The following is a 17,641-nucleotide window of genomic DNA, read 5'->3' as shown; positions in this document are numbered from 1 at the left end:
GCTTAGTACTTAGAACTTACAAGTTTACATGTTGTGAGTCTTTATTTGCGACTAGAATCTATCGTGAGAGTAGTTCTAAACATCCCATGTTGATCATATGCCTGAAGCCAAACTGGAACCATTTCTGATCAAAGAAAGGAAAGTGGAGCTGGATCCATAAACTCCATTAGTTCGGTCGAGATTTCAATAAGCCCACTGTGCATTTCAATTTCTGGGCCTTGCCCAATAGAAATTGGCAAGAAGACCCATAAAGAGTTCCTTCACTAATTCACCTTTTGATCCATTTAATCATTTATTGGTGCACTTCAGTCACGATTCACCAATTGTATCACTTATTTGGATTGCAATAAAAATCTCATCGTTTGAGTACCAAGTACTAACCAAACGCCTGGTCCATGTTCCATCGTTCCATGCATTACCTTTAGCTTTTGTTTTTTTCACCGTTCTTCCTTTTCTTTTGATAGGCCCTTCTTTGTCACAATTAAAAAAGCTAATCAACGTTGGTCCAAAAGAGAAATGGGAGTCTTAGTCGACATAGACGTAGCTTAGTCCCCCAAAAGGATATTGAAATAGACACAAAACCTCCACGGCCAAGCATCATAGATAAAATTTAAGGTCATGGTCACATATACGTATATTAGATCCACATGATCGAAGATAAGAGTAGGAAAATTTAAGATTTCGGGGTAAAAACTAAAACCAAAAAGGAGTAAAAGTAATTATGAAAATATTTTTGTTCTATTGTTGATGGATTTTCCAGGAATCCAAGGACATGTTTTGTTGTCACATTATTGTGTGATTGTGGCACACCCCAACTACAGTATACTAGCGTGGTGCCTTCTGGGACCTCAATGAGCCACGATCTTTCACCCATTAATTTATCACCAACGATTTTTCACGTATTCAGCAAATAGAGGCCAAGCAATATCTCAATCATATCAAATATGCCTATCCCCTGTGGGGACTTGCTTTAATTACCCTTAATAATTTCTATACCAAGTTATGCAAACACAAGTTTGGTTATTGAGGGAGTAGCAAATAACATTCGATTCAATTCAACAATCAGCGTTAAATTTGACCTTCTAAATTAGATATAATATATTTTTTAGCGTACGGTTTTAATTTAGCAAGTCGTACTTGGTACATATATAGCTGTCCAACTCTAGACATTTCGATAAACTTCTTGACTTGTTCCATACCAATGTATGAATCCAATGTGCATGTAGGCATGTAGCCGTCTAAATGAACAATATTTTCAAGTCTTGACTCTTGACTCTTGAATTGAGATTTACTGTTTTAATTATTTGGAAAAATTGAGATATATTGTTTATAGTTGTTGAATGCGCCAAAGCAAGAGTTGGATATAGAAATTCAATGGGGAAAAATTGAGTCTCAATGACAGACGCAAATACGTAACCAGAATCACAATTTCATAACCATCCCTAGATTCATTGAACCTGGACAACATACCTTTTTGGCCTTTATAAACAAAGCCCTTCCTTCTCCTAACCTACACGGTTCTACAAATCTGCTTCTCCATTACAACCTTATTCTTTCTTTCTTTCTTTCTTCTATAGTCTTATTAGAAATTCAGAATAAACACTACGCTAGTTTCAATGGCCGTGACGAAGCAAGTTCCTCAGGTGGAAGACGACAAGTCGCTGAAGAAGAGAAACGAAGAGCTGGAGAGAGAGCTCAGGAAGAGCCAGGAGAGGGAGGAGAGGATGAAGGCCGAGTTACAGAAGACGTTTGAGAGGCTCAGAGTGGCAGAGGAGGCGGAGGAGAGGCTATGCTCACAGCTCGGTGAGCTAGAGGCGGAGGCCGTCGATCAGGCGCGTTCAGATCACGCGAGGATTCTATCCCTTATGAACCAGCTTTCTCAGGCACAGCGTCTCCTCCAGTCCGCCGCCGTTTCTCTTCCATTAGAATTCGCCTCCAAATGAGAAGCGAATATTCCGTTTGTTTGGTGTTAGTTAATGTTTGGTTTCAGATGATCTCCGGCCATGTAATGTTTTTGTGACTGGTCAGTGCATGTATGTAGGGTTTGTTGTTGTAGAAATTAAGAATATTTATAGGAAGCGGTTTCGGTTTTGTTTGTTGATCCATGCGTCTTCTTTTTCTGAATGAAAAAGAAGAAACAAATAATATATGTACATTTGTAGAGGAATTTAATAAATTGTGCTATGTTTTCTTGTTTCTTTCTCTCCCAAGTGGCCAAGTCTCGGTTAAGTTTTTGGATCGATCTGAATATAAATTCCTGGTGTAGGTGTTTTGGCCGGCCGGTAAAATTACTAAAATAAACGAAGAAGATGAATGACGGAGAGTTTTTGTATTTAATATTGAAGCAGTGAAAGAAAAGGAAAACACGTAGAATAGGATTGGTGAATAACATATTATGTGATGATAGTGTAATAGATAGAAACATTTTTACGTACACGTGAAATCGTGAATCTTTTAGACTCTAGTGATTCTCTTGTATCACCTAAAATGTAGACGTCTATCTAATCAATCAATTGAAGATCGTGAGATGATCTTGTATATGTTACTTAATGATAGTTACGTAGCACAAGCATATAGCAATTAGCCAATTAAGTAAAAATGCTCTTGGTGATTAATTCAACATGTCATAGGGGATGATAAAAGATGGTCGTGGAGGACTTGTATGTGACAGTTTCCACCCAATAAACGCGTGAAAGAAGTCAAGAGATGTAAAATTATAGCATCTTTATTCATGTCCTATTTTGCTGGGTGGTGATTATATTATTCGCTAACCAAAGAGCATAGAGCAAGTAATCATGTTTCTCTTATGGGAGGTTATAAAGCAATTAGACTTTGGAGTTTGATTTGAAGCCCATCTAATCTAATGACGTCTACGAAGCAACTTGAAACTAACTTATGACTTTATGAGTATAGGAGATGACTTATAAGTACCAAAGATCATCCTTGGCCATAAAGCAATGGAGAAACAATATTCAATATTGCAGTAGAGAAGCAGAGGAATTAGGACACAGCAGCTTAACCAGCTTTAACTGAAAAATGAAAATAGACGGTGAGAAACCATAGTTGGGAATTTGGAACAAACTTTTATCTTCCATCTGTAGCAATTTCTAGATCTGGATTGGGTGCAACCCCACAAAAACGACAGAGTTGGAGAACATGTGAAGGAGAAGCTGCATCTATCATTTCTCAATATTACAATTTACACCACAGAGACTATACAGCCCATGTGTAACCTTATGATGCAAAACTGACTACACGTAATGTAACCAATATATATACGAATATCATCGTTCATACCATATTTTCATAGAAATAAAAGGAAATTTTTTTAAAAAAAGTTCATACCATATGCCTTCTCTTCTACACTCCACAGAACGTTTATGGTAAATGATTAAAAGCATACAATTTAGTGAAAGGTTCCCAGGCTTAAGTTCGAACGTCAATTACAGTATAGGCGTATAGCTAAGGGCACCATACTTAATTTTAAGTACTTGCTGAAATAAACAAATGACACATTAGCGAAAGAAATTTCGTCGCTTAAAATGCTCACTGAAGAGAACAAATTTATATGTATGTCACTTTCTATCGACAGAAGTGTGGGATCCAATTATCTTTGTATGGTGCGGTCGAGATATTCGGCTTCCACAATAATTGCCGGTCGTCAGCCTATGTCAATAAAATTGTATATGCCAGTTTTACCACCGAATTTATTCCGCATATTCTACTTCTACAGATTTTGCTTTTGTCATATGTAGCACAGTAGCCCGAAAAAAAAAAGAAAAAAAAAAGTTTATGAACCACACTGACGGAATTATTTAGATATTTTCCCACGATAATTTCAAAGCAATGTTTCAACCACCAGGTTGTCTTAAGAAGTCGTTTTCTACATATTTATTTACGAACACTCATTCAGCTATTTGTTTCTTCTTCTTCTGAGCATTATTGGAGAAAGAGGCGTATACTCTCAAGATTTATGCCCCACATCAATGACATCATCATCAACAGTTCAACACTAACACTATTGCGATCTGTCATTCAAATTCCAAACTATGCAATTGAATGGATTCCGTTTCAGACTTGGTGATACGCAACTCGTAAACTTTTGAGAGCGCCATAAAAACCAAAATATGCAAATCATTACTTACTAGCAAAATGTAAAGGATAAAGCTAATAATAAAATGATATTATCTCAACTCGAAAACATATCTCCCTTACTCTAAAAGTTTTTTAACTGGATAAACACGTTCTTCTTTGGCCCTGCCAACCTTAATGATCCAATAGGCTGTTCAACTACTAATGTTTCCGCTTCTGTTGAAACTCCGGGTCCCTGAAACAAAATATTCGTCATAACTGAGATAAACATAAGTTTCAAGCGGCAGTATAATTGTTTATGGAGCACAAGTCAGACCTCTGAATGTGATCAAGAATGAGAAGCCTTGGTCCGGGAGGGATTCTCACCTCCTTAAGAGCACTGAAACAAAACAGCAAACAGGAAGCCATTAGAAGCATTTACAAGTAACATGATTTATACTTTACAGATAAGGGGCATATCCGCTTATGAATGACTTGTGAGTGATAAAAGAATTTGAAAATCCTGCTACTTACCTATCATTCAGCAGAGGCAAAGTGTAGTCTGTTAGCAACCCTTTCTTGAAATTCTTCTCATACTGATCGAGGCCAAGGTTACTCAACATGCTTCTTGTTTTAGAATAGTAAACATCTTTATCTGCAGATGGTACTTTGGAAAACTTTTGTCCCAACTGTACAACAATGTGAAAAGTGTTTTTAGAGCATATAAATTTCAAACTTAGAAACCCTTATACCTCATGCAAATAGACATGCTGTAAAGAAGTACTACCTAGGATGCGTCTCAGAGTACTAGACTCGGATCATCAAACCACTTAAGACTCGGTGATGTTTGATGTTATAAGTTCAAAATATGTTAGTTCTACAATTTCAGCAGTCTCTTGTCTTCAAAATGACATGTTTGTATTGATGTGTCCCCAAGCTTAAGTTCAAACATCAATTATGTGTAGCTAAGGACACCAAATAAACATTCTTTACTCCTCAGCTACTATTGAAATGATAAATATACTCGAGGCTCACCTTGAAAAGTCCACCTTGAACTAGTGCAAAGAAAACTCCCGAAGTAAGTGCATTCTGTGCTTGATTGGGGCCACCAAAACCACTCACCAATGAAAACAGGGCTCCTGAACCAAAAGCAGCCACCATGCTGCAGTACATGGGAAAAAAATATGTAGCCAAAAATCAAGACCAACAATATTGGACTTTAAATAAAATTTATAATACCTGTCATTGCAGTAATAATCAAAATGGAAGAAAATATGATGGTTGAATGATAGTATATCTATAGATGAAAAAAATATACTTTTTCACTGGAAGGATAAACGGTAAGGCATAAATATGGAAGACCTCCTGAGAACATAAAAAACAAACAAACTGTTGAGGGGATAATGAAATCCTGGGGAGTGGTGGCACAGCCGAGACTGGGCCAAACAGCCCAGAAATCAGAACTAACCCTCACTGCATTAACCAGATAACTAACCGCTAAAGAATTCTGTCTGAGAGTTTATTCATTAAGACAGAATTTTGAAGTCTGTTTCTTTCCCCTGAGATGTGATTTACTGGAGAATGGAGTGGATTGAGCACATGAGAAGAAAAATGGAACACTGTTTAATGAATATCTTTTCTACTATACATTGCCAAAAAAGGAATGCAGAGGAATGTTTACATTTGACAGGAAAAAGATCAACCTCAATATGTTATCAACATTCATAAGATAATAAAAGGCTCCTAGGCATCGAGCTATAACAAAACATGTATCTATAATGAGAGAAATGGTGATACACATATACACATGCAAAGGCAAACAGTGACTGCTTCACACCAAACACTCCAGTTGTCTAACTCATTATTTGACAGAGTCACAAGGATGCCGCAAATGCACATACCAGAGTTGTGCTAGAAAACAGTTCCCATCAACAAACAGACAACTATGTTATTCAAACCATTCAACCATGATCATTAGCGACAGTCCTTGCCTAAAATACTTCACTAAAGCAATCAGAGAATAAAAACCACACTTAGATTCAAAAACCCTAAACCCAATTCATTTGACATGTCATAAAATTACGAACCACAACAAACAATGAGCTCACCTCGACTCAACATCCTCCTTTCCTCTCAGTCTCTTCATAACACAAGATATCCCAGCATTGACACCCGTCATCACAGCAAAGTTCCGAGCTTGTATCAATGGACCCCCAGCAAGAGCCTATAAAGCAAACACCTTGTTACATATCAACACAATTCCACCTAATTCAAACTCAATTCCCATAACTAGGTCACAATTAAACACCAAAGCACCAATCTTTCACCTCTTCAAAACCCTAATTTGTAATCCCAATCCCAATATTGAAGCGGAAAATGACAATAGAGAGATAAAGACCTGAGCTTGCTTGAAGGAGGCCATGGTCTGGGGGTTGAGGCCGCCGGCCTGAGGCGGAGGAGTGGGGAGAGTGGAGGAGATGTCGCCGGTGAGAGTACCCATGATGCCGCCGATAGCGGCGCCCTGAGCGCCGCTGGTGACGGTGACGATGGCGGCCTCGACGGGGACGGACTGCTTGGAGAGCCAGACGCGGAAGGCATGGTCGAGGTGCTTGAAGCGAGCCTGCAACTGCTCTATAGGGTTTTGGTTCTGCTGGGGAAGCATGGAGACCATGGTGCCTCGATTTCCTTGTTCCATTTTTGATTTGAGATTGTTGACCTCAAATCAAATTTGGGGCTTCTTCGTTTCTTTGGTTTTGTAGTAGAGACTAGAGAGTATATACTAGTAGGGCGGGTGTGTTTTCTATGGATAACGAGGGCTCCTTGGTTTTTTATTTTGTGTGTTTATTTACATAATAACCTCTCCTAACTTCAGACTTTTTGAGTCCTACACTGACCTACGGCTAGGAAGGAGTTAGCCGAAACGTCTGTACACCCTATAGTTGCCTCTTGCCATACCTAAATCTGATTTCCTTCGTATTTGATTGAAATAAAAAAAGAGGATTGATTAATGTTTTTGATGCACATGAAGTCATGAAGACATGATCAGTTTTTGTATTAAAATGAAAGTGTCAAACATTGCTTCATTTTTTGTAGCCTCAGTGGCTTAGTGCTTCTGGGCAATTCGTCTACTACTTGATGTCTTGATCTTGATGAGTTTCAGTTTATGTGGGATTTGTGAATATTTGTAATTAACTCAGGTTCTCAAATCTCAAGTACTTAGTTTCATTTATATTATATATATATATATATTTTTTTTTTTTTCTCAGTTTGATATAGCAAAACTGTGTTTTATGTGAGTTAAACAAAGGCTTGACCCAACCCTATTTGAAAAGGGCTGGCCCGGCCCTACCCTTTAGGCCTTTACGGAATGGTCCTTAAGGGCGGGTAAAAGGGCTTATGTATTGAAGCCTCGGCCCGGCCCTAACTTTCGCTGACTTGGTCAAAGCCCAGCCCGGCCCTACCCTAAGCCCTAAAATTTAGGGTAGGGCTAACCCTAGCCCGACCCATGATGAGGACTAGATAGGATTGTGCAATGGAAATTTGTTATTAGTATCTTATAATCTTATTAGTTCACTTAGTAGTCGGATTTCGCTCAATACTTTATGTTGGGTGATATTGCATTTAGCATTATAATGTTGTGAATTTCACTCAATACTATATGTTAAGTGATACTGCATTTACTAATCACTGCTGTGATGTTGTCCTTAGTTATCGAATTAAAAAATTTACACTCTTCCTCAAAACAAGATGATATTTTCGTAAAAATATTATCGAATTTCTTTATCAAGATGATCGAATTGAAGTATCTAGTTATTAAATTGCCTCGACTCATTGAACAATTTTGAAGTTTACAAGTCCCCATGAGAAATCACATCTCAAAGACTCAAATCACATATTTAAACAAAATAAATAAGGAAGGTTAGTGCTAAATGAATATGAATTAGGACCATAGAGACAATAGGGCAAAGCACAAACAAGTGACCTATAAATAGCCGGTAGAAACACCAAAACCCAATTTCGTAAGTCCCGCGTTTTTATTTTTATTTGGTGGGTAAGTGAAATAGTTAATAGTCAGGAAAGAACATAGCCAAGAAATTCCTGAGCCTTTCGCATCGTTCTTGCACAGTCTCGGCCTCTCTATTGCGGTACTCCCTCCTCTTCAATTCGCTGCATTTAAATTTCAGATCCGTTTTGCCTTAGTCTAATCTGTACTTTGCATTTTCACAAACGCCTTCTGGGCACACTCATATTTGCATGCAATTTTCACCCGCATGATATTGTTGTGAATTGGAGTAAAAGATTGAAACTTTATTATGATTGAAGGTGTGGGAAGGCAAAAGCAATTTTGGGTTTTGGTCTTGGAATCAAAGTATCGTGCTTTGAAGTAGCTGGGATGAGCAGGGAGGGGTCTCCGGATTGGCTGCGCACTTTTCAGGTAAGAAGAATCATTCTTTTGTCTATTTTGGGGTAAAAGTTGCATACTTTGATTGTTGGAGGATATTACTGGTCAAGATTACTTACTAGATTAGGCATTTTATTGGGTTGCAATTTCTTTGTAGTCTGCAGGTTTGTGTTTTGGTTAAATGGTTGTTGAGTTATTTTGGATGCTGAGTGTGTAAGGGTTTGTTTACTTTTGTTTTTTTTTTTTCAGGTCCCAAAAACTGAGTCAGTACTGTCATTGTCCTCAGATTCTGAGTTTTCATTGAATGGACTTAATTCGGGGGAGGATAACAGTGATGGCCGAGAACTATCTCCTCATAAATCATCTGGATTCGATGAAGATGATGATGATGATGATAATGATAATGATAATGAAGTTATCGGTAAATTTCTTGGGAAAAGTGTTGCAGCGTTTCCATCTGATAAGAGACTGAAAGGCAAGTCTCCGAAACGAGAGGAAAAAGTAGAAGAAGATATACCCCAGAAAAAGAAGAAGTCAGACGGATCCAAGAAGAGAGAAGGTAAAACAAGGACCGTTGTTGAGAAGCCTTCAAAGACTCATGTAAGCATTATCAGATTCCTCTTGTTTTTATATTTTGGTGGATGATGCCTTGCATTGCTTCTTAATGACAGTTTTGATCATCATTTCAATATCATGCTATCATTTCTAGTGTCTATAACCGTAGTTTTTCGCAATCAAAACTGACAGTCTTTTGTTTAAAAAGCATTGGCAGTGTGGAATTTGTCAGTATTGTGTGCTTCAATTTGTACTATACATGCTATCATTATTGATGCTAATGTCAAGAAAACTATTATGCTTGGCAGGAACCGAATGATTCAGTTTTGGCGTTGTCATCAGATTCTGATCCTGAAAACAGTCCTCCCAGAGAGGATGGTATCCACGATGGAGAATCTTCTGACCTTAAAACGTCTCAACTGCAATCAATAGGTAACAGTGAGGATGCAGCTCTTATGGGCAGTAGTGAAGAGTCTCCATCTAAACAGGCTACAAAAGGAAAATCTTTGAAGAAAAGTCCAAAAGGAAAAGGCCAGTCACCCAAGAAAGAGAAGAAAAAGATAGATAGCAAAGAAAAAGAAGGTATGAATTTGGCGTTGTCATCAGATTCTGATCCTGAAAACAGTCCTCCCAGAGAGGATGGTATCCACGATGGAGAATCTTCTGACCTTAAAACGTCTCAACTGCAATCAATAGGTAACAGTGAGGATGCAGCTCTTATGGGCAGTAGTGAAGAGTCTCCATCTAAACAGGCTACAAAAGGAAAATCTTTGAAGAAAAGTCCAAAAGGAAAAGGCCAGTCACCCAAGAAAGAGAAGAAAAAGATAGATAGCAAAGAAAAAGAAGGTATGAATTGGGGATCTGCTGGTAAATCCGACTTCCATGGACCTGGCTGGATGGCTCTGATAAAGTGTAGATATAGTGATATACAAGTTTTCCTAGTCAAATTAAGGAACAAAACCAGTAATGAAGTTCAATAGAACTTAACAGATAGTTTGACATTTTTATACCGGATAAGACTACAAATCCCACCAATCTGAAATTTACTTCTTTTACATTTTTTCTTTTCATATTTGTTTTATATGCATATAGTATATGATCTGAAAACGGTGCAGGAATTTGTGGCGATGTGGAAGTGGCAGAGAAAGAAGCTTCTGACAAGCAGATTGAACCACGTGTAATAATAATCTATAGAAGCACTAAAAATTGCCTACATAATCTTTTGCAAATGAGTTGATTAAGTTATATGTAATTTACAGGTATCCACCACAACATTGCCGTTGGTGCTCTCTGAGAAAGTCCATCGTACAAAGGTACAGCACTGAATAACTTGGGTAAAGGGTGTTGTTTCTATGTTCCTTCACTTGAAACTTTTTCAAAGTCTCTCAGTCAGAATGAGTTACAGCTACAGTTAATATGTAGTTGGCAAGTTATTGTTCCTTATAAAAGTTTATGAAAAGGTTGAACAAACAAGTGAGCTGTGAGATGTTAAGAATGTTAGCTGAAATCTGCTGTTTGCTTGCCTCATCGTCTAAGTACTTTACAAAAATCTCAAAAAACTAGTGCATGTCTCATTACTGAGGGGTGCTGGTGCAGTGTGTTTTGTTCTCTCTGAAAGAAAGAAAAGGGGGAGCCTGTGATTAACTAAAAGCTTTGCTATTTGTGCAGGCACTTGTTGAGTGTGAAAAGGACTCCATAGATTTGAGTGGTGATATGGGTGCTGTAGGACGGGTGGTAGTTTCAGATTCTAGATCTGGGCATAGCGAGATGTGCTTAGATTTAAAAGGTACACTTTGTTCAAATTAACCTGGTTCTTGCGTTAATGATGAATTGATGATCCATTATGCCTCTGCTTTACTATTTGATCATCTCTTTATGATAGACGCAATGTTGCCTTAAGGTTCCACAAGTTTTTGTGCACTGTGTAAGGAAGAAAAACCAAGAACTGATGATGGACCTGTTAAATGATTTTGAGAAAAGAATGTAGAGTTCTTTTGTTTCACTCAACATACTTTGGCTCTCTGATATTGGTGTCATATTCTATGCCTCTTTTCATCTCTGTTTTTGTCATGTTGTTGTTAAGCCTTGTCTGTGTAACTTATGGGTCTGCATGTTTCTGTATAAGCGGCTTCCATCTGACTGGTTTATTTTTGGTTAACATCACAGGAACCATTTACAAAACAACCATAGTTCCTTCCAGGACATTTTGTGTTGTAAGTTTTTCGTCTCCATTTAGAAATTTTAACATTGGGTATCAGTCCTTAATTATTTATTTGTGCTTTGTGGAGGTTAGAGTTCTTGCTCATCTTTACTCATGAAATCAATTTTAACACTTCAGACTAAGCATTATATTTCTGTGACATGACACTACCTCTTCCTTTTCAGGTTAGCTTTGGACCGTCCGAGGCAAAGGTTGGTTAACAATTATGTTACTGTTATGTTAGTGGCAAGATGGGAACTTTATCAAGGATGCTAATTCTACTCTGAATTGTTTATTACTTGAACAGATAGAAGCTATCATGAATGACTTCATTCAGCTGAAACCAGAAACATATGAAGCTGAAACAATGGTTGAAGGTTGAGACTTGTGAATTCTCCTTTTTAATTTGTTTTGTCTTTACTGATAGTTTCTGAAACAGTTAATATTTCCTTAACATTGTATTATTTTGAATGAATAGGAACACTAGAGGGTTTCTTATTTGATTCCGAAGATGAGGCTGACAAAGTTCCTAAAGCAACTCCTCATCAAACTGATAAAAATGAGGATACTGAAGAACAAACCAATGGGACAACCAAAGGGAAAGCTGACAAAGCATCGGTATGTTTCTCAACCTTAAGATTTATTTTTTCTTTTTCTATTGCTGGGGTAAATGAACGTTCAGTGATTCGAAGTATCTATGATGAATTGATGAAGCCTGCTTATTTTATTTATATCATGTTCGTGTATCTGTATACAGAGGGTTGTAAAGAAGAGAGATAAGCCTGCAGGAGGGAAGCCACAGCCACCAAAGAAAGCAAGAAAGAAAACTCAACTTTCCAAGAAGCCCAAGAACAAAAAATGACACAGTTTTGTTTATTATATCTTGTACTGGAGTAGGAGTTAGTTGTTGGAGTATTTAGGGAAAGTTTAACATATAGAAGCCATTGTTCCTGATTAGATACAAGTTTGTACTGTAGGTTGGCTCATACGACCGAGTGATTTACATTCTTCTGCATTGCTTGGATTCACTTTACATTTTAGTAGTCTAGTAATCGACTACATTACAATGAACCTTACTGTGCCTGCCTTCATCGAATATTTGTATTACACTAAAATTCTCTTCCAAATAAAATTTCAGTTTTTTTTTCCTATCGATGTTTCTGTACGTTCCCTTGCCCTTGATTCACTCTTTACTAATTTTCCTGTTGGCACTTGTGAGGTTCTTGTTGGCAAATCGTAGTATTGCTTTTCAAGTCTCAAAAGAGTATGTTCAGGATGAGAAGAAAGATTAGAGACGGAATTGGTAAAAGCATGTCCGAGGAGGAAGCCACACGCACAACCTTCCCAGCACCAGGCACTTCAAATCTTGGAGGTGCCAATGGGCTATTCGATTCACTCGTCCTGCATCACAAATTGTTTTCATTTTAGAAACAAAACTTGGTTCTTTGGTGATTACTAGCCTACATGAAGGGGATGAAAAATAAAAGCGTACTCTTTGTTGTTGGGGCAGAAAACAATGGCATATTCAAAAGCCTTGCATGTAAAAGTGCTTGTGCCATCATCAAAAGCATAGCTGTAAGCTCTGGGACAAGCTCGCTTGAAAATGGTTGAGTAGGAGGAGGGCCGGCATGTTGTTGGGTTAGCAAACTGTCCACTGCAGCAATACTGGTCCAAACCGAATGTGTCGCAGGCACTCTTGCATCCAATCACATTCCCTTCATTTTCGCCTCCCACCACCTGAAGCTCTTTCGGACAACCTGTTTCATTTCAAAAACTAAAGCATTCATTTGGTGACCAAGTAAACTAGCTAGCTTGTATGTACAACTATGTAGGGGGCAAATAACGGTTAGGTACCTTTGTTGATATCCGAGACACATCCGGTGGCGTTACACGCACCATAGACGCCGCGAGGGGTGGCAACAAGAGGCAGATTGTATCCATCAACAATGCTGACATCGTAGAAATCTTTGTCATTGCCCTTGCCAAGGGTTATTTCAAAGAGTGAAGCAGGTGGGGTGGCACCATTGCCATCACATTCTAGCCTTCCTCCACAGTCACCTGTTTGACATGTTCCGACTCCCAACTCATTGAATGTGCACCCAGTTCTAGCCCATATACGCCCTGACCATCCCGGAACAGAATCAATTCTTGCACTCTGTCCCGAGTACAGCTGAAACCCGGTCGTCGGAAGCGGAGGCGTGCCAGAACCGGATAACGTGCCAGGCCAGATGGTATATGGACAGTTGTTTGTGATGGAGAATATGGAGGAGTAAGCTGAATAGAAGGAAACGGAAAAGAGGAGGAAAACGAAACATGGGAAAGTTTGAGATGACATTATAGATTTTCAGGTGGAGTTGATTTTGAAGTAAAGGAGTTGATGATGGCAGGAAATGATCAATATATATGTGACTATGTGATCATATTTGTATCTTGAAGAATCTAAGAGGGAAGGACTAAGGAGTTGTGTGCATACAAATCCAAAGGGGTTACGTTGGTGTGCAGGAAGTCTTAGCCGCAAGATGACCTTTTTGGGTTTAGTATTTTGTTTCTCTTGGAAGGCCTATTTTGAGAAGCAATTCCTTTCTTTCAAAAATACATGATATACAACATGGAAATTAAATACTCAATAGAATCACGATCGGGTCACTATCATTTTATAACCTTAGAATCACAATTGCATGACGTACAAACTTGAGAACATTTAAAATTAAAAAAATTGAAGCACTGCTAATGAATTTGTCGTTGGAGAAAGTGTTCTACAAATTTTTAATTTAAACCTTTTGCCGATGAAATGTAGTGGCGGACGAAACTTTGTCGGTAAGCTGTTGCACCAATTTTTTTTGTTTAAACCTTTTCTCCATTTGTGATTTGTGACCTTCATCCAGTTTTTTTCATGAATTTGTAAGGGAAATGAAATTGTAGTGGGTTAGGTAAGAACCAAGTATTCAAGGACATCATTTGATACTTGCAATCTTCGATACAACTTGTGATTAGGGTCTAGGGAGTTGTTCACCAACCCCCAGCACTAGAAACAATCAATGACTGATTTAGGAGTTGCAATGCACAAAATCAGTGCTCATATATTGTGCTACTTACAAGTCATAAGAAGTGATCATAGAGTAACAACAGACTCGAACATAAAGGAAAAGTAACCAGAAACACAAATTCTGACCGATATCCATTATATTTATGAAAAATGAACAGCATACCAGTGCTGAAAGAATTCTGTGAATTACAATGTATACAAATTGATAGAGCCAAAGTAATAAAAGAATCTTGGCACCATGAGCAAATGTACAAGACATAACAAGGCTTTCCACCATTTTAAGACGTTCAATTTCCTCTAGAATAACCTTTTGGGCATATCGCTTCATTCTGTCTAGTTTCAACTTTTGATGCATTTCTGTGCAACTGAAGACTTGTACAAGCCAAATTGAAGTCATTATCCCGGAGCCAGTCATGGAGAGAGACAACCAGCAAAGGTAGAAGGCATTGATGAGTTGCATCATATTTAACTAGCCCTTGAATTCAACAGCTTGACTGACCTAACTACATCTTCGTCAATCAAGATGCAATCCGTCATTCAATGTCTGCTTAGAACAGGCAGGTAGGTTCATCAGCATCATTAAGAAAAGCTTTCTTCTCCAGGCAACGATACAATTACCTGCATGAGAAAAGGAAAAGAACATCATCAGAAGCCGGATCATAAAATTTCTACATATAATACATTGTTCACTATAAACAAGCATAGTTTATCATTCCTTCATAGCACATGATTCAAGCCCTGCAAAAGCGACACTGAATTCAGATCGATAAATCAAAATAAATGGACTAAAAGAAAAATATGAGATGAATGAAACAAATAAAGGAATGGAAACCTGATCATTTATCTGTAACCTGTAATAAACTAGACAGAGAAGAAAAACAAAGCATTACATCGCACCAGATAACAATGCAAAATCCATGATAGTACTGAAGAAAATAAAATTTAGTTACATATACTGAATTGCCTTTTGTAACACAATCGTCACAAAAAGATCCAAATTGAATAAGATATTGGGAGTTGGGTAGGCAGAATTAATGGGATTACAATTACAAGTCAGAGTCCAACCATGAAATAAGTTATACAAACAACAATAACCTGAATGTACACTGTACCAAATATAAACCCAGAATCCAGACCAGTAAAGAAAGCAAGATGAAACATTAAATACAAGAAAGCAGTTAAAAGCCCCCCGATTCACCCCCTTGCAATGTCAAGCTAATGGAAGAGTTAAATTGCAGTAAACAGGGACTACAAATATAGATAGTTCCTACAGACGGGTAGGACACATTAGGTCCACCACTTAAGTAATCATCAAGTTCATCATCAATATTTGTTCCATAATAAGAAAATAAGAAAAGATTTCAAAGGAACAAGATTAAGGTAAGCATAAGAGTCATTTATTTATCTTATATTTCTCTAGCTCAAGTCCATGCCATCTCCAACTTTGCTGCAGATCAGACTGGCAGTAGTGAAGGATCTCTCGAAAGGAGAAGGATGGAGCTGTGCATCCCGTCTGCGCTTAAAGGAACAATTGTCTGCAGCAGCAGGGGCCTCTGACTCGAGCTTCCTCCGGACCCCTCTCACTGCCTGTTCCTCTACTGGTGTAAGGGGGAAAACCTTCCCGCTTGCCCGGCAAAGAGAGCTATGGTTATCATACAGAATCCTCTGGTTGCAATTCTTGTCACAGATGTGAGTGAGTCCAGTCACCTTGCAGCGATACATATTCCCACAGACATGCTCATTCTGACACTTCCAGTCACACTTATGAACAGACATTGACCCATCCCGTCCCAAAATTGTCGACAGAAAAATAACATTAGCAGGTGCTGCTACCACAGATTTCCCATTGACCTCCATTGCAACTGCGATTTGATCAGCTCAAAAAGTCAATTTCCACAGTCGGAGGTCTTTGCCTCTTAGACTCTACAGATCCCTACACTATTCTCCGCACTACATACCAAATTTTCTATATAATAACTAGATTCTTGCATATTATTACTACAAAGCCCCAATTTCTTCCATCCTACAACCTAACAATTACTTTTCTATTCATGTATCTCCGGATCGTCAATCTAAACGCACAACACTATTCACACATACATCTCTCCTACATCACACAAAAACTCAATCTCATTTCTAAACGAAAACACACGAAGCTCCTTCACAAACATGGAGCTGAAAAATTCGGTTTCGTTCGGAAACCAAACACTTCCGCTCATGCTCATCCGCATAAAAGAGCACACTAGCTATAATTCCTAACTCCTATTATTTACATCAAACAATTCAAAGCAACACAAACTTTTCTTCATCAGATCTGAAACATGCATGAACGTATGAACGTAGAAACAACATTCCTACACTTTTTTTCCAAAATTCCAAAAGCACTACCAAAACTCAAAGACGAGAAATACCGGAAAAAACATAGAACCGAGAGAGAGAGAGAAAGACTTACTTGTGCTCCGACGACGCAACCGAGCTACAGAAACCGAGCTCACCGCCACCACCAACTCCGCCTTCTCTCTTCTCTCCTCTCTCTCTCCCTCTCTCCTTCGCTCTCAAAAAACTCAAACTCTCTCTCTCTCTCTCTCTCTCAATCCAAAATTCCTTACAAACTAACGAAGAAAACGTGAGGGGTGGGGGTAGGTATTTATAGATAGAGAGAGTGAGAGAAAGTGGGGTATAATTACGAGGGGTAGTTGACGTTGTAGAACTGACGATTTAAAACTACAGTACTGGATACTAACAAATCCAAAGCCCAACCAACCAACCAACCCAACCCAAATCCTCGCTAAACGCCAAGATCCCAAATGAAATACAAGTGAAATTCCGGGTAAATTCCTCGTCTCCTCTTATAAAATGACCCGATTTCCATGTGGGACTTGACTTTTTAAAGGGGTTTCACCTACAAAAGTGGATAATCCAAGTATTATCTCCTTTTTCTTTTATATTATTTTTTCCAGGGCGCGTCTTTAGTACGTCTGCCGTGCCACGTGTATGAGATAACTGGCCAATAAGAGCATCTGCAGGAGGTGAGTGTAGGGTGTTTTGGGCATAAAAAAATTGAATTCTGTTTTTTTAATGGGCAGCTGCAGTATACACGTGGCACGGCTGCTGTACTGAAGATATTTCAAAGTTTTATAGGCCTAGAAAACTGTGTGTGGACACAAGAGTGAGTGTGACACGGACTGGTCACGTGCTCCCCTGTCCCCACGCATAACGGGTCTCTCTCTCACTTTTTTAACGATTCAAAACGCTCTCCCTCTTCTTCCGTTCTGACTTTTCTACGCGTACCCACTACTATGCCGCGTCTGGCTCTCACCGTTATTTACGTTGGGCCTAAAATTCTCGGCCCAATTTCGCTTTTGGA

General features: G+C 38.5%; 5 protein-coding genes across 7 annotated transcripts; 2 read left to right on the top strand and 3 right to left on the bottom strand.

Moving 5' to 3' along the window:
* The first annotated feature begins 1,501 nt into the window (after nucleotides 1-1,501).
* LOC112196019 (protein RESPONSE TO LOW SULFUR 2) lies at nucleotides 1,502-2,198 on the top strand. Its single transcript, XM_024336281.2, has one exon. It carries the CDS (start codon nucleotides 1,617-1,619, stop codon nucleotides 1,941-1,943), a length of 327 nt encoding a protein of 108 aa, XP_024192049.1. The 5' UTR covers nucleotides 1,502-1,616; the 3' UTR covers nucleotides 1,944-2,198.
* Nucleotides 2,199-4,029: 1,831 nt separating this feature from the next.
* Nucleotides 4,030-6,872, bottom strand: LOC112185003 (chloroplastic import inner membrane translocase subunit HP30-2). The gene is made up of 6 exons (XM_024323221.2): nucleotides 6,470-6,872; nucleotides 6,180-6,295; nucleotides 5,107-5,233; nucleotides 4,606-4,760; nucleotides 4,409-4,471; nucleotides 4,030-4,327 (listed from the first exon to the last, which is right to left on the bottom strand). Exons 1-6 carry the CDS (start codon nucleotides 6,764-6,766, stop codon nucleotides 4,294-4,296), a joined length of 792 nt encoding a protein of 263 aa, XP_024178989.1. The 5' UTR covers nucleotides 6,767-6,872; the 3' UTR covers nucleotides 4,030-4,293.
* A 1,210-nt stretch (nucleotides 6,873-8,082) lies between these two features.
* Nucleotides 8,083-12,343, top strand: LOC112184973 (DNA-binding protein BIN4). 3 transcript variants are annotated; one of them, XM_024323199.2, is made up of 13 exons: nucleotides 8,083-8,216; nucleotides 8,395-8,506; nucleotides 8,723-9,073; nucleotides 9,337-9,406; nucleotides 9,671-9,874; nucleotides 10,144-10,205; nucleotides 10,288-10,341; nucleotides 10,697-10,814; nucleotides 11,195-11,241; nucleotides 11,414-11,440; nucleotides 11,536-11,605; nucleotides 11,707-11,846; nucleotides 11,986-12,343. In XM_024323199.2, exons 2-13 carry the CDS (start codon nucleotides 8,465-8,467, stop codon nucleotides 12,088-12,090), a joined length of 1,290 nt encoding a protein of 429 aa, XP_024178967.1. In that variant the 5' UTR covers nucleotides 8,083-8,216; nucleotides 8,395-8,464; the 3' UTR covers nucleotides 12,091-12,343. The 3 variants fall into 3 exon arrangements, with proteins under 3 accessions (XP_024178967.1, XP_040368819.1, XP_024178962.1); XM_040512885.1 differs by having other exon boundaries at nucleotides 9,337-9,610; nucleotides 9,725-9,874; XM_024323194.2 differs by lacking the exon at nucleotides 9,671-9,874 and having other exon boundaries at nucleotides 9,337-9,610.
* A 33-nt stretch (nucleotides 12,344-12,376) lies between these two features.
* LOC112184987 (pathogenesis-related thaumatin-like protein 3.5) lies at nucleotides 12,377-13,686 on the bottom strand. The gene is made up of 3 exons (XM_024323208.2): nucleotides 13,083-13,686; nucleotides 12,721-12,985; nucleotides 12,377-12,629 (listed from the first exon to the last, which is right to left on the bottom strand). The coding sequence occupies exons 1-3, from the start codon at nucleotides 13,561-13,563 to the stop codon at nucleotides 12,485-12,487; spliced, it is 891 nt and encodes a 296-aa protein (XP_024178976.1). The 5' UTR covers nucleotides 13,564-13,686; the 3' UTR covers nucleotides 12,377-12,484.
* Nucleotides 13,687-15,482: 1,796 nt separating this feature from the next.
* Nucleotides 15,483-16,908, bottom strand: LOC112184964. Its single transcript, XM_024323187.2, has 2 exons — nucleotides 16,727-16,908; nucleotides 15,483-16,136 (listed from the first exon to the last, which is right to left on the bottom strand). The coding sequence occupies exon 2, from the start codon at nucleotides 16,129-16,131 to the stop codon at nucleotides 15,691-15,693; it is 441 nt and encodes a 146-aa protein (XP_024178955.1). The 5' UTR covers nucleotides 16,132-16,136; nucleotides 16,727-16,908; the 3' UTR covers nucleotides 15,483-15,690.
* Between the last annotated feature and the right edge of the window lie 733 nt (nucleotides 16,909-17,641).

The sequence above is a fragment of the Rosa chinensis genome, chromosome 1, assembly GCF_002994745.2.
Source record: "Rosa chinensis cultivar Old Blush chromosome 1, RchiOBHm-V2, whole genome shotgun sequence".
NCBI lineage: Eukaryota > Viridiplantae > Streptophyta > Magnoliopsida > Rosales > Rosaceae > Rosa > Rosa chinensis.
Note: the sequence above shows the minus strand (reverse complement) of the source record. Positions and strands in the feature narration are given on the sequence as shown.

What these genes read in the sequence shown, in the direction of transcription:
- LOC112196019 (XM_024336281.2), top strand. Translation starts at nt 1,617, where the DNA reads ATGGCCGTGACGAAGCAAGTTCCTCAGGTGGAAGACGACAAGTCGCTG.
- LOC112185003 (XM_024323221.2), bottom strand. Translation starts at nt 6,766, where the DNA reads ATGGAACAAGGAAATCGAGGCACCATGGTCTCCATGCTTCCCCAGCAG. An exon ending in CCTCCTTCAAGCAAGCTCAG is followed by an intron (nt 6,296 to 6,469) that starts GTCTTTATCTCT and finishes TTTGCTTTATAG; the next exon opens with GCTCTTGCTGGGGGTCCATT. An exon ending in AAGGAGGATGTTGAGTCGAG is followed by an intron (nt 5,234 to 6,179) that starts GTGAGCTCATTG and finishes CATGTACTGCAG; the next exon opens with CATGGTGGCTGCTTTTGGTT.
- LOC112184973 (XM_040512885.1), top strand. Translation starts at nt 8,465, where the DNA reads ATGAGCAGGGAGGGGTCTCCGGATTGGCTGCGCACTTTTCAG. An exon ending in ACAAGCAGATTGAACCACGT is followed by an intron (nt 10,206 to 10,287) that starts GTAATAATAATC and finishes TGTAATTTACAG; the next exon opens with GTATCCACCACAACATTGCC. An exon ending in GGAAAGCTGACAAAGCATCG is followed by an intron (nt 11,847 to 11,985) that starts GTATGTTTCTCA and finishes ATCTGTATACAG; the next exon opens with AGGGTTGTAAAGAAGAGAGA.
- LOC112184987 (XM_024323208.2), bottom strand. Translation starts at nt 13,563, where the DNA reads ATGTCATCTCAAACTTTCCCATGTTTCGTTTTCCTCCTCTTTTCCGTT. An exon ending in TGTCTCGGATATCAACAAAG is followed by an intron (nt 12,986 to 13,082) that starts GTACCTAACCGT and finishes GAAATGAAACAG; the next exon opens with GTTGTCCGAAAGAGCTTCAG. An exon ending in TTCTGCCCCAACAACAAAGA is followed by an intron (nt 12,630 to 12,720) that starts GTACGCTTTTAT and finishes TTTGTGATGCAG; the next exon opens with GACGAGTGAATCGAATAGCC.
- LOC112184964 (XM_024323187.2), bottom strand. Translation starts at nt 16,131, where the DNA reads ATGGAGGTCAATGGGAAATCTGTGGTAGCAGCACCTGCTAATGTTATT.